At 51.6% G+C, this 14654-nt stretch overlaps 1 protein-coding gene across 2 annotated transcripts in view; it reads right to left on the bottom strand.

Moving 5' to 3' along the window:
• The window catches only part of GTF3C1 (general transcription factor IIIC subunit 1), a 39759-nt gene that overhangs the window by 3141 nt on the left and 21964 nt on the right, over nt 1-14654 (bottom strand). For both annotated transcript variants that reach the window (XM_035130536.2, XM_060282638.1), the window contains 13 exons: nt 13851-14048; nt 13387-13544; nt 13057-13199; nt 9497-9578; nt 8245-8357; nt 7850-7912; nt 7459-7552; nt 6207-6379; nt 4827-5114; nt 2825-3087; nt 2409-2692; nt 1201-1756; nt 283-322 (listed from right to left, as the gene is read on the bottom strand). In XM_035130536.2, coding sequence (XP_034986427.2) covers nt 283-322; nt 1201-1756; nt 2409-2692; nt 2825-3087; nt 4827-5114; nt 6207-6379; nt 7459-7552; nt 7850-7912; nt 8245-8357; nt 9497-9578; nt 13057-13199; nt 13387-13544; nt 13851-14048 — 2455 coding nt within the window. The remainder of the gene's footprint in view (nt 1-282; nt 323-1200; nt 1757-2408; nt 2693-2824; nt 3088-4826; nt 5115-6206; nt 6380-7458; nt 7553-7849; nt 7913-8244; nt 8358-9496; nt 9579-13056; nt 13200-13386; nt 13545-13850; nt 14049-14654) is intronic.

Genomic DNA, 14654 nt, shown 5'->3' with positions numbered 1-14654 from the left:
CCATTACAATATCTGGTGAGAACAGGATGCTGGAGCAGGGGGGCCATTGGCCGGATCCAGCAAGATTTTCTTAAACTAACCAATGGGGGAGTTGAGAGTCCCTAAAACTTTTTGAGGTGGGAATCAAGTGAATGTGGTTGCTAATGTCCCCAACTGCCTCCGACTACAAAGTGGGTGTGTTGAAGCAACACCGAAGCCGATCTAAGTTATGTTGTGACTCTTTGGACGCAGCTCTGCTCAAGCAAAGGGAATTCCATCGTTTCATCTGATCTGCACACTCACCTTTCGTATTCTGCCTGCCATACTTTCCCCGTGGAAGATCCTAGGGGAAAAAAGAGCAGAAAGCACAAATGGCACCAGGAGCTCAACAACAGGGGTCCCCCCCCCACCTCCTCACATTGCTGGGCTGTGTGACAACCGCATGGAGAGTTTGGATGAGCAGCACAACCAGGAACAGGAAGGCCCTGTGCAGGTGGAAGGGGCTTGTGGAACAAAAGCAGCCACCAGGAATGAGCAATCGTTGAGAGAGAGAAAATACGGACCAGGGAACCAGAAGATGGCAGACCCTGCGGACCGGCTGGTGGTCTTGCCCCTCCATGGCTCTGCAGGAGCCCCAAGACGAAAGCCATGGCAAAGGCACTGAGTGGGGGGGGGGGCAGCCCTGCCTTGCAGGCCTTTTCCCACCTGGTCTGGGTGGGGGAGGCCCTGACTGACATGGCTGATGGACTACAAAAGCTGTAAGGTTTTTTTTTGGGGGGGGGAGGTCTTGTTGGCGTTGGTGCTGTTAATTCTTTGTACCTTTATTTTGGATCTTACGGTTCATGTGGAAATTGTTCAATTTGGTTGTGCACTTTTTAATGTTCAATATATTTTCTAATGTTTGCAATTATTCAATTCTTTAAATCCTGCAAGCCGCCTAGAGCAGGGTTAAAACTGTGGAAAGGCAGAATGAGTGATTGATACAAATCAAATGGCTGATGGGTTGCCTCTGCACAAAGGCCCTCCCTATCATCTCAACCACGAGGAGGGGGTTGTGCTCTGACCCAGCTTGTGGGCTTCACCGTGACTCGCCTGGCTGGCTGCTATGAGAAGAGGATGTGGGCCTGGATGGGGCCCCCTCTGGCCTGATCCTGCTGCAGGCTCCCACCAACCCACTCCTGACGTTGCTCCTGCCTGCCCAGTGGGGCTCCTCACACATACCGCTGGAGTCACCAAGGGCTGCTTCCGGCTGCGAGACAGGCTCCCTGCCTGGCTCCCTGGTGTGATCCCCAGAGTCTTCAGCTTCCTGGCTACTCAGGCCAGAGGCCTCTTTCCCACTGTCCTTTCCCACAGCGTCCATCCTGCAGCCTTGTATGGAGCCTGGCTCTTGTGCGGCAGTTCCTTCTGGCATCTCTGGAGACCTGGCGCCACCAAGGCTGGCATTCAGGGCCGTAGTGCTGTTGGCTCCTTCTCCCAGCATGCTCTGGGTGCCTTGGGCAGCAGCTTCTCCATGCAGACTCTCCTCATCCATCTTCTGCCTTTTCCTGGCTGGTTCTTCCTCCGTCAGAGCAGAAGGAGAAGCCCGGCTGAGCTCCGTCTCCTCCTCCCCTGACTCAGCCGGGTCCTTCGGGAGAGCAGAGTCCTTGCCTTGCAGGACTTCGCCACCGTCCTCCTTGAGGCGTGCAGAGTGCAGCAGCCAGGGGTCGGCGAGTCTCCTTGCCACCAGCCGAGTGGTGTGGCCGCCGACTGCCAACACATGCTCCAGGTCAATGAGGTCCTAAGGGGGAGAAGGAAAACCAGGAGCACCCTCAAAGAGAATCAGAGCAACAGCCTACAGAACTAGATCTCTCTCCCTCATCATGTGGGGATCTCTGCAGTCCAAAGGGCAATTTGTGCTTGCCATATATGAAGGGGTTAAGACCTACACAATTGCAGAATTCCCAGACAGGACAATTTTTGAGATCGTATCCCCTACGTACTGTGGCGGGGAAAGGAGTCAAAAGATATCTTAGTATTGTCTCCTTCCTGCTTGGCTCAGTCTCTTTCTTTGATGGTCCATTCTCCCCTGAGAGAAGATTCCATCTGGATTTTTAGAATGCAACTTTAAAAGCAGATTTGCCTGCCTTGTATTTGCTGCTGTTACTGCTGAAATTGAGTACAAGACTAACTAAAGCACATAGACGTTTTTATGCTTACCATACAGTTTATTGCCGAAATTATTTATTTATTGAGAGGGAAGGGAAATTCTAGCCTGCTAACACAGTCTGGACAAAACAAAATTAAACTAATTTAACCTTAAGTCTCTAGTTCCTGTTTTAAACTCTGCTAACCCAATGTTTTAAATCCTACGTGCATGGGAGACAGGGAGGAGAACTGTCGTTAAGAAGCTTTTCCTACCTGACGAAATCCACCCGACACATCGCACCCACCTGGAGGTACTGGGGCAAGAGCTGTGTGCGCTCCCCGCCTGCCACTTCGTAGTGCTGGAACTGCCTGGCAAGGTCCACTGTGGTCACCCCAAAGTGTGAGGCCTCACCAATGGCTCTGCAGACTTCCAGGGCGGCAGCAGCATCTCCAGGGCTGTAAGAGAGGCGCTCCAGGGACCGGAGAAGTTGGTCTGCTTCGCAATCTTCTTCCTGGACACCGAGGAGTCTGGTGAAGGCGATGGGGAGGCAGGAGGCTCCGACGGGAAGGTTCTCCAGAACTGGTGGACCTACAAGCACAAAATGGGATGGGTCAGGACAAAGGGAGCCTAGCAGGCCACCCTAGCTAGTTGCTCTGCCACAGGCAGCCCACTTCCTGCCAGAGGGAAGGTGAGGAACAGCTCTTCTGCCAACAGACTCACCTTGGGCCCAGAGGCTGTCCTGGGCAGGGGTCTTCCTCATCTTCACCTTCACTTGGCAGGAATTGACGACGATGTTGTCGGTGGGGCTCAGGTTGCGAGTGCTGACGATGCCGGGAGCATAGTAGCCTCTCATGAGGAGGTAGTTGGTGTGCGACGCCTGGTGGGCCTTCACTTCAATCTGCCGCTTGCTGGCCGTGTTCTCCTCCAAGTCCTCGTCCTCCTCCTCATCCTCGTCGTCGTCCTCCAGCCCCTCTTTCCCCAGGCTGCAAGGAGCAGACAGGATCCCCACCCACCCAATCAAGGTCTGCTACATCAAAGGAGCAACCAGCCCCGCCCCCTCGCCAGCAGCATTTCCTGCAGGTTGCCCTCCTGTGTGGCCACAGGCCAGACACTATCTCTCAGCCTAACTTGCCCAGGTGGTTGTGCAACTCAAATGGAAGGAAATGAGAGCCACAGATTCTTCCTGGACTGACGTGTGAGATCTATTAATCCCCACCAATCTAAGACCAAAAGCGGCTCTGGCACATTTGATTCTGGGTGGTGCTCCATTGCCATTTGCCATTTGTGTGTGTTCTTTGGGTGGCCGGTTCTGCTGTGGAACCTACAGCTGCTCTGCCAAGGTCCCCTGGTGCCAGTTCCCCCAACGGAGCCTCTGGCTAGCAAACCTTCAGCGGCAGAGGTCAGCTCTCCACCCAAAGGACACCGCTGCTTTGCAAACATCATTTAAACAGTCCTGTGAACACCTTTCTGTGGGGTGGGTAGGACTTGTCTAAAACGTTCACCCAGTGACATAATGGCCTTTTGCATTAAGCACCGTTATACAAAAAGGGACCCAGGTGGCGCTGTGGTTAAACCACTGAGCCTAGGGCTTGCTGATCAGAAGGTCGGCGGTTCGAATCCCTGTGACGGGGTGAGCTCCTGTTGCTTGGTCCCAGCTCCTGCCAACCTAGCAGTTCGAAAGCACGTCAAAGTGCAAGTAGATAAATAGGAACCGCTACAGCGGGAAGGTAAACAGCGTTTCCATGTGCTGCTCTGGTTTGCCAGAAGCGGCTTTGTCATGCTGGCCACATGATCTGGAAGCTATACGCCGGCTCACTTGGCCAATAATGCGAGAACCCCAGAGTCGGTCACGACTGGACCTAATGGTCAGGGGTCCCTTTACCTTTACCTTTTACTGTTATACATTTTCTGTTTCAGTTGTTTCCATCTGTTCTAGTTTATCTAGTTAATAATAATAATAATAATAATAATAATAATAATAATAATAATAATAATAAAATTAAAAAAATGTTTATACATACATACCCCGCCCATCTGACTGGGTTTCCCCAGCTACTCTGGGTGGCTCCCAATAGAATATTATTATTATTATTATTATTAAAGCAATAAAACCTCAAACATTAAAAACTTCCCTAAACAGGGCTGCCTTGAGATGTCTTCTAAAAGTGAAATGGTTGTTTATTTCCTTGACATCTGATGGGAGGGTGGGCACCACTACTGAGAAGGCCCTCTGCCAATTTCCCTGTAACCTCATATCTTGCAGGGAGGGAACCGCCAGAAGGCCCTCGGAGCTGGACCTTGGTGTCTGGCCTGAAGACGCTCTTTCAGGTATACTGGACCGAGGCCATTTAGTTGTTTTTGATCTTTTTGCAAACTGCAACCAACAAATGTCACAACAACGCAAGACAAAGGCAGCCCACCGATCTCGCTGCTGCTGCTGCTGCTGCTGCCGCCTGAAGTGTGGAAGAGCAGCTATGAGCCTCTCCTTGCTCGTCTCTCTCACTGTTCCCCACATGTACGAAACCCCAGGCAATAGCCTCACCAGAAAAGGCTCTCCTCCCCCCCCCCGGCTTAGCAGCTCACGCAGAGGCCTCAGGGAAAGGGGTTGAGGAAGAGCCCCAGGGCTGCTGCTGCTGCTGTGCACCCCAAATGGATGGGTGGGCTTCAGTTGGCCTCCCCCCACTGCCAGCCCCTTCCAAACTCAGTGCCAAGGCAGCCCCACCTTTTAATGACTTCGTTCTCCACCAGGGTGCTGTCCACCACCACAATCTGCTCTGGGATTGTCACGTCCACAGACACCAAGCCCAGGGAGAAGAGGGCCAGGATGGCGGCACAGTAGCCCCCAGGGCCGTCCAGAGGAAAGGTCACCATCTCCTCGGAGGCAAAGGAGTCCTCTTGGTCCTTGAAAGAGAAGCGAGTGGCTTGGTCCTGCACTCCGGCCTCCTGGAGCTTCAAGAGGAACTGGTACGATTCGCTGCAGAGCATGCTGGGAAACCGCCACGTGAACACCCTGGAGAGAGAATCCGAGAATTGTCAATAAAGAATCCCTGGCAGAGGTTTTCAGGGGACGTCACGATTGATGGCGGTCAATCTCCACTGCCCTCCAGGGAATTTAGCAACGGACTTCATTTTAAATTATCTTTGAACTGGACCAGGAGTATAAGGGAGCAATTCAAAGTAAGACGAGGAACAGCTACTAATTAAAGCTGTCAAGAGGCTGCATTTGTGAAACAGGATCTGTTTTTAGCTGTGTGCCGAGGAAGAACCCAGAGAGGAATTTTAATGGCGGAGAGTGGACATGTTATCCGGGAGTTATTTATAGGCGCAGCCTGTATGCAAGCTGGTGGACAGCGGAAGGGATGGAATGCACAAAGAATAACTCTCTCAGCACACGAGACCAACGTTTATGAAGCACTACACTACACACATGAAATGGATCTTATATTTATGAGAAACCACAAAGGTGCTGTATGCGAGGAAACAATAAAGGTCAGCTGTGAGAGTAGACTAACATCAAGGGAAGAATTAAAGGGATGAAAGAAAGATGAAATGGCTACATGAGGAAGTAGTGGACATACGTTTGCAACAGGAGGGAGAACCTGATTTTTAAGAAGAATCATCCCGGGCAGATGGCCATCCAAAGAACTTCCAAGGAAGGAGAGTCCACCACACCACCTCCCAAGGGAGTCTGTTCCTCTCTTGAACAGCTCTTACCGCCATAAAGTTCTTCCTAATGTTTAGTTGGAATGCCCTTTCTTGCAATTGGACTCCCATGGGTGGGATCCTGCCCTCTGAAGCAGCAGGAAGCACAAACGTGCTCCATGTGACGGCTCTTTATAGATACCTGAAGACGCCGCTCATAAAGGGCTGTTGCGTGGAAGATGGCACAAGAGCTAAGCTACCTTCTGTTCCCCTGGCTGGACAAAGTGGTGGCCTCCCCTGTGCTCCAGCATGCCAGGCAGAAGGGGGCGAGGGGAGCCCCCAGGAAGGGCCACCTGGGCTCCCCTGGGAGGGGGTGTTGGTTCCCCTGGCTGCCCCTCCCCACCATCCCCACAGCCTCTGCTTTGCACTGGCAGCCTCAGGGTGCGGGTAGGGCACTGACCTATAGTAGCTCTGAGAGAGCTGGTAAGACATGGGCACAAAGGGCAGTGCCCGGCTCTTCTTGGGGCCCAGGCTGTGGTTGCCCCTCCGGCGGTTCACGAGGCTCCTCTTCTGGCAGTCCAAGAAAGCCTTGACCAGGAGGTCGTCCCCGTACTCCCGGTAGAGGCGGAAGGTCTGTGGACACAAACACACACGCAGGAAGCTAAGAGATGGGAACTTCGGCTCCCCATTTTAACATCTCTCAACGTTTGTTTCCTTTTGGGAAGGGTGACACTTCCGTGGTATTTTCAAACATCTCTTCCAGTCACTTTTGCCATTTCCAACATGCCCAAATCATTTCGCCAGCATTTTGAAGTGCCTCCTAGACATTTTCCTCCATCACACTTACAACCTCCCAGCATTGTAGGCCACTGTTATTATCAGGGGACCGAGGGACCAGAGGCTGGGTGGCCTGAGGCAGAGGTGAGCTTTGAACCAAGGACTGCCTGACCATTTCTAGCTTCTGATGCTCCAGCTCTCATCAGCCTCAATCGGCATCGCCAAGGGCTCAAGTACGAAGGGGTTTTGTAGCTCAGCACCATCTGGGGGGGGGCGGGGGGCACGAGGTTCCTGTTCTCCTCTCAGCCACCACCACTCTGGCTTCTTTTGGCAGGAGGGAATCTAAGTGTTGGTGGGCAGAAGTGGTCTAGCGTGTGTGTAGGGGGGCCGTGGCCTTGGGCACAGAATCGGTGTGTGTGTGAACCAGGCTCCCCCCTTCATGTGCACCTGATGAGTGCTCTTCACCCTCTGCGCCCTGCCCCTGCCTGGCATTGGCGAGGGCTGGCTTAGAGCACTCCGTCCCCGCTGGCAAGCATTGCAGGAGGGGCACACAGCACGTAGCTTAACTAGGGAACTCATCTCACACAGGAAGCTGTGATGGAATCACCTTGTTTGGCTTTAAAGGAGGATGGGAGGAGGGGTGTGTGTCAATGGTGAGAGGCATCATTGCTTTGCTGGAAACTTCAGGAGGGGAGAGTGTTGCTCTTATGCTCGGATCCTGCTTGCTGGCTTCCCACAGCCACTGTGAGAACAGGATTCTGGAATAGAGGGGCCACTGGCTTTATAAGTTCTCAGGCGCACAGGCCAGTTGTCTTCCCACCTACTCCCCCAGGCACCAGTGTCCTCAGCAGATGCTCAAGCCCCAGGATGTTTCCTTGAGCCCCCAAGATAGGTGAGGGGACGCACACACCTCAGCAGACCAAGGTTCTCTCTACCTGAAATGACTGGCAGGACTTCATCTGGTTGTCGGAGAGGGCCAGCGTGCTCTGGATCAAGTTCTGCAGCACCAGAAAGTGGATGTCGGAGATGCTGGAAGGAAAGAGGGGCGGAAGAGGGCAAGCTCAGCGCATGTTCAGCTCCTGACTTTCTGCGTCAACCTGAAATCGACCTTTGCAGCACAGATCCTTCCTTCTTAAAGATAAAGCCTGACTTCAGTGATGAATAAACCGCTCCACATCTTAGTAATGGGATCCCAGCTTGGGAAGCTGGAATGGGGGGTTGGGGGTGGGGCGTCTTGGCACTTGGGGAGACTGGATTTCAGGGTCAAATGGTTTCCAACAGGAGAAGGAAGCATTTTATGCTTCTCCCCTTCCCACTTTGCCTCACCTGCTGAGCACATCCTCTTTCTTGCTTTGGTTCGTTTCATCTCCGATGGCCAGAACTCGGAACCTGGAAAAGGACAAGGAAGGAGCCACGGGGAGATCTCACCAAGACTTGAAGCTGCCACTCATAGGCACATCTCCCTTTCTCCCAGGGGTAGCGTACCCCCACCCCGGCACGCAGGCGGCCCAAAAGGACCCCTGGGCCCCAAACCCCAGAAAGTCCCTGCCAGGCTGAGTTGGTTCAAGGCAGCTTCCTACAGACCCGCCAGGGACTGCGACAGACTGTGATGGGCAAGAGCCAGGTCCGCCATTCCCCGGGGCAGAGCAGGCTGGCTTCTCGGCAGACAGGGAGCTCAGCTCCTGCAGTGACACCCTCTCGGAGATTGGCAAAGGAGATACCTGCGGAAAAGCTCCTCCAGGGTGTCTGGGATGGCAGGTCTGGGATTCCCCATCGTGGAGCTGAACTTCTCCTTCAGCCTCTCCACAAATTCCTTGAACTCTTCTGAGCAAACCTTTCGGCAGAGGAGGGAGGGAGGGAGGGAGGTCAGCTCTGAACAAAGCCAGGTCAGGTCCTGGGAGCCAGCAAGGCGGGGACCACACCTGGTTCCGTCTCCCAGGGTCACCTGCATGAATGGCACCTGGGCATTCATCTCTCTTTCAAGGGCTCCTCTGGCAGGGCAGGGGCGGGAGGAGGGGCTGGGAGGAGGCTGGGGGTCTCCTGCCCCCCTTCCAAAGCCCAAGAGGGGCAGCAGGCGGCAGAAGAACCTCCAGTGGCTCTGGCATCAGCCCACTCCTCGTTTGGGTCCGCTGCTGAGGGGCTGGCAAGGGTTGCCCATTTGCTACGGGGCCATGTTCAAGGTGTTACTGTTTCTATAGGAAGCCCTTAACTACTTAACTTGCGACAGTTTCCCTAGGAGATCGCCTTTCCCGACTCCACCGCGTCCCTCAGTGGAACTGGCCCTGTTACAGGCAACACATCATTCCCATTCCACACCTCTAATAACTGGATCGTTTAGTGTGGGATCTACACTTTGGAACTCCCTGCCTATTGATATCACTGTACTCATTTTGGCGCCTGCTCAAAGCATTCTTGGTTAGGCATGCCTACCCAGAGGCTTAGAAGTTGAGGTATTCTTGCTCTATTTTAACTTGTGCACGTTTTAAAGCAGGGCTGTGATTTTTTTATTGAGTTGATTGTTTTATCTTCTTGTAAATCTGACTCTCCTGCTGCCTTCGTTGCATATTCTTAGGTGCCAGGCAAAACGTTCCTCTTCTCCCAGGCCTTTGGCTAATTAAACAATCTATGGCCTTTTAAACCGGGGGGCGGGGGGCGGGAGAGTATTGTTTTTGTTTCTTATTATGGTATGTCTTGTTGTGTTTTTATATTGTAAACCGCTCTGGGATCTTTGGATGAAGGGTGGTATAGAAAAGAACGATGATGATGATAATAAATTGCTTTTTTACAATCAAGTGTTATATGCAACTAAAGAAAATAATTCAAGGGTGAAGCGGCACAGAGAAACACCCCCTGGAGCTGTGCTCAGCATCTCTGCCCATGCAGGGCAGGGCTACTTCAGGCAGATCCTGAGGGGTGTGCATGGACCCAGAGCCCCACACCTGCCCCTGCTCATGCTGTTGAGAAACCTCTCACCTTGGGGTCCTGGTAGTTGCTCTTCCTGCTCATGAAGTCGTCGATCAGAGTCCGGTCTTGGTAGACTTCAGCCAGGCAAACCCTGCGGAAGACAGCCCTCAGTTTAGCCCTGAAGCTGAGCCTCCCTCCAAGAATGCTGGCTTCTGTACAAAGCACTTCAAGAGCCACAGGGGCAGCAAAAAGTGGGCATCCCCTGGCACCAGCTTCTTCTCCCCAAGGAGGGATGGCCTGCTCTGTTTGATGGCGAGAGGGGAAATGTTGGCTTTCAGACAATCGCCTCATGGGGAGAGCCCTTGGCCACAGCATTCCTGTCTTCTCAGCACATTCACATTCACATTCCCTGCTTAAAGCTGGGGAAGAGGAACCCAGGAGGGAGGGAGCCCTGAGAGTAGGGGAGCCAGCGAAGGACAGAACACCAGGACACAGAGAGGGCCTTCTCGGTGGTGGCTGCTCCCAGGCAACTTGGTGTCCATCCGTTGGCAGGTGAATACCTTTTTGTTCCCACAGACTTTGGGGAACTGACTGTTTCTGAGGAAAGGGCTGGTGCTATGATCTTTTCATTGCAATGATCTGCATGTTCTGACAAAGCAATATATATCTATATTTATCTGTATAGATGTTTTGATGTTTTCTTTTATCCGTTGGAAGCTGCCCAGAGTGGCTGGGGCAACCGAGTCAGACGGGAAGGGTACAAATATTAAAATTACTATTATTATTAGTAGTAGTAGTAACAGTGGCAGTAATAGTAATAGTTTTTAAATGATTGCTTCCCCACCCCCTGGTGGTTTTAGCTGTTTCTATTTTAGCTGTAAGCTACCTTGAGTCCCTAAGTCAGGGGAAAAGGTGGGATATGAATGAATTAATAAAATAATAATAATTTCAAAGCCACAGCAGCCTCAAAAGCTCAGAAAGAGCACTTATTAAATGCTTAACAAAGTCTGGACTTTGAAGTCATCTTATTTCACTTGTTATTTTGTATCGTATTTACTGTTTTTAATTAGGTTTTGTAGTAATTTTGGATTATGCAGAATGCTTTATCTGAGGGGATGTAGCACCCGAGTAATTTCGTTGTTCCCGCAAGGGGACAATGACAATAAAGATACCTTATCTTAACTCACCACCAGAGGGTGAGAAGAGGTTTAACAATGAAAGGTGGGTGTGACTCCATGTGGTCTCAGTTTATATCGTTTATTAACAATAAATGGCACAGCCATCTCCCCCCTGTCTCAGTTGCAGCAGCCACCGTGGAGAAATCACCGTAACACTTTAGATTGAAGTATCCCCCGAGGACAGCTGCTGAATTTGTAATGTAAAAAGGTTTTCCAAGTTGGTGGGCGACTGCAAGGAAGACTTAACATCTGCATGTTATTTGTCTTGGGAGACAACACTCTGCGTTTGGTAACTGCTCTCAAAATCTCCAATAAAGCTTATGAAACGAGACTTCCGGTCTGTCGCGGCGGAGAGAAGGACGCAGGGACCTCGCGCGCCGATGTCCCTGGCTTCGCGGAGGGGGGGGAGGTCCGCAGAGCGAGCGGATTCCCCGTAAAAACACCGGGTAGAGAGTCCCGGTGACTCATGCGCCTAGCGGTTGCTCCATTTTTTGTGCGGATCCCCCGCTGCCTGAGAGCTCAATAGAGCGATCGAGAGCCGGTGGGGTGGAACCGCGGGAGCCATTTTGGGCTTGATCTTACCTCCGAGAAGTGAAGCTCCGAGTCCCGACCCGGCAAGCGGCAGATTCTTCCGAAATAAATTCGAACTTCCAAAAAAGTAAGTGGAATTGTGATTACGGACTTTAAATTCGTTAATTGGAAAAATAGGAGAGACTCTAAAGAAACGGAAGTCGGTCTCTTCCTAATGGAAAATTGAGAGGCGCTATAAATAATCTTAAGCTGAACGATAAAAGACTTTTGAGATTGTGAACCCGAGAGAAAGAAGACCTTTTTGAACCCTCTCAACTCCCGAGTCCGGCCCCCCTTGAGGTACAGCATCATTAAGGGGGAGAGCGCTTTGACAGCTGTCAAAAAGCTGTCAAGCTGTCAAAAGACCGGGTGGATTGATTGTACTGTTAAAATCGGAAAAATTGGATGAAAATGTGCTAGAACTGTTTAATTTTGGATTTAAGAATGGAGTTGTGATTGAGTTAAAAGACAAAGGAAAAGACCAGCCAAAATGGAGTCGACCGTCTGAGAAAGGAATTTTCCAGTACTTCTTTGTTCTCCACCTCCTGTTTGTCTGCGGTCAGGAGAAATATGAAAACAAAGTACTCTCGAGCCTTCCAGGAGGCTGTGCTAAACTATCTACAAACATGGGAGGATATCTACAAGGAACGGCAGCATCCCAATTTACCAACAGACAAGGATGAAGTCCAAGCCCAGGACATAGAGGAAAATTTGACTTTAGAGACTGTGGAGATTGAACTTGGATGTCAGGAGGAACAATTGGATGAAAATTTTAAAGAGGACTTGGACTTTAAAAAATATGTTTGGGATGAAGCAAAGCATGGACCTCAAAAGGATGAAAATCAAACAGAGCAAGACAATGAGAAGCAAAGGAATTTGAGGATTGATGGACTTGAAGATCCTGGAGGGGGTGAAATGTGGGATGATTTTAGGGAGGAATGGAAAAGACAGGGGCAGGGGGGGACAAGGGCCTGGAGATGGACATGGGAAAGAATGGGTGTGGGGTGAATATTATAGTTAAAAGACTTTGTTCTTAGTTTCTGAGAGACGGTTTTTCGAAATTTTGGCTTGCTTAACGGAAATGCTGATCCAATTGGGGGAAAAGACTTAGGGAGAGGAGATGGAGTCTAAAAATGAATGGAAAAAGTTGTGCTTTCTGGAGGGAATTATAAGAGCAGCTTAGGAAAGAATTTAAGTGAATGTAAATTTTTGTAAGATAAGTTAGGTTTAGGCAGAAAGCTGTCTACTCTCCTTTCCTTACTCTGAGATACTCAGTGGCAGGGGGTGCTCGGAGGGGTGAGGAGGGGATATAATGGAACCTTGGAAATGCTGTGCCCCACGGATTTCTCTTGTGGCAGGAGGGGATCTGTGGGAGGACAGCATGGAAAAGGAGGAGGGTTGAGTTAATATTACAAGAAAAGGATTTTAAACTGAAATAGAAAACCCGCCATCAATTCTAGATTTTGTTTTAAAGAAAACCAGGAGGAAGACCACCGAGGAAGTCACAAGTATAAGGTTAAGGTAATAGGAATTGGGGAGTTAAAACTCTCCCCTATTATGTGTATGTTTGTATTGTGTTAAGGTATCTATGAAAGAGCTGGGGGAAACCAATCCTCAGAACTCCTCCACTCCTGTCCTCTCAGTGGCAGGGGGGGGAAGAGGGGGGAGGAGGGTGGGGGGAGGCTAAACCCAACTTACAATGGACCCCTTTGACTCTCAAAGCACACTGGTTTCACTGGTGGCAGAGGTGAATCAGTGGGTGGAGGGAGAACGAAGGGACAGTATTATATTGTATGTTTGTGTAGTTTGTGTAGTTTTGTTTGTAAAAACAATAAAAATCATTTAAAAAAAAAAGCTTATGAAACGAGGAAAGCGCCTCACTTGTAGTTGAGGTAGGTCTGGGGGTTCTTGACGATGTAGCGCGCCCTCCGCCCCACCGAGTGGCACGTCTTGTCCAGTGACTCCTCGAAGTTGCTGTGCATGATGTCTCGGACCACCTGCCAGGGGACAAACGGCCCCTTCACCTGCACAGGAGAAAAAGAGAAAGGAGCCCCCGCTCAGCCGAGGCCAGGACCCCTGGACCCTTTGCACACAAGGGAAGCCCAAAGTCACCCTCCTGTTCTCCCCCCTTGCTGGCTGCCAAGTCGCCCCCTCCCAGCCTCGCTGCTGAGATCAGCTTCCCCCCACCCCCACCCCCGCTGCCCTGCCCACCTTGGCATTGAGGACGTTGCTGGCGATCCGGCACAGCATGAGCAAGCTGTCCTCCTGCCCGGTCCACGTCACGCGCAGGCGGGTCATCCTCTGCAAAGCGCTCTGGTCCGCTTCGTCGTGGTAGCGCGGCTTTTTCCTCTTCCCGGCAGCGCCCCCCTCTTAGAAATGAAGGAGGCAACTTGTGGTGAGTGAGCCGCTCCTGGCTCTCCCTCTCCCATGTGTGTATGTGTGCGGGGGGAGGAGGTGGGCATCCAAGGCCCACAGATGTGGGGGGCCAGGGCACAGCCACTCCGGCCCCCCTGTGCCCAGCAGCCCCAAAAGGCAGGCAGGAGGGTTTGCCCCAAGCCATTAGGAGGACATGGAGATCTCAAAGGAAGAGGACGATCCAGACCAACTTGGCGCTCAGAGCACTAAGTGGTTCTTGGCCAGCAGGTGCCATGCACAGCCTGCCCCCCCGCCCCCACCTCTTTTCTTCTTCCTTTTCCTTGTCTTCTTCACCGGGTCCTTCTTCAGCCGCTTCCTCTTCTGGCTCTTTCCGCCCCTCACTCTCTGGCTTCTGTTCAGCGTGGTTTCGCTTTCGACCTCCAGGTCTTCCTTCTGGACCGCAGGCTCCGCACCCAGCAGCCCGTCTCCCCAAAGAGAGCTGCTGCTGCCGCCACCACCTGGGAACCAACAGGGAAATTCTGAACCAGCGAGGGAATGCACAGCAACACACGCAGCCACCGCCTGTCTGGGGGAGCAGCTCATGGGGGAGCAGTGGGGGGGGGGGCTTTTACGGGCCCCAAAAGCATGGAAGAGGGAGGCAGGAACTGGAAATGTCAACTGCCGGTCTAAAGAGACTCTCCCAGGAGCATGCGCGAGAATTGCAACCCTGTTTTGCACACACACACACACACATACAGAGCAGTTAAAAAGCTTTTGATCTATTAAGCTATTTGAGCTGCTACTATTTACTAATTTATGTATAACCTGTCCTTCACTTGAAGGTCCCAGGGCAGGTTACAACATTAAAACAAGTATTAAAAACACTATACAACAACTTCATGGATCAATGCCTTGTCGTGGCGAAGGGGCTTGAATAACTCAGAGAAGCTATGAGCTATGCCATGCAGGGCCACCCAAGATGGACAGGTCATAGTGGAGAGTTTTGACTAAACGTGATCCACCTGGAGAAGGAACTGGCAAGCCACTCCAGTATCCCTGCCAAGAAAACTCCATGGACAAAGAAAACCAAGATCATGGCCACTGGTCCCATCACCTCCTGGCAA

Source organism: Zootoca vivipara, chromosome 14 (assembly GCF_963506605.1).
Source record: "Zootoca vivipara chromosome 14, rZooViv1.1, whole genome shotgun sequence".
Taxonomy (NCBI): domain Eukaryota; kingdom Metazoa; phylum Chordata; class Lepidosauria; order Squamata; family Lacertidae; genus Zootoca; species Zootoca vivipara.
The sequence above is the reverse complement of the archived record's forward strand: the minus strand, read 5'-3'. Positions and strand labels throughout refer to the sequence as shown.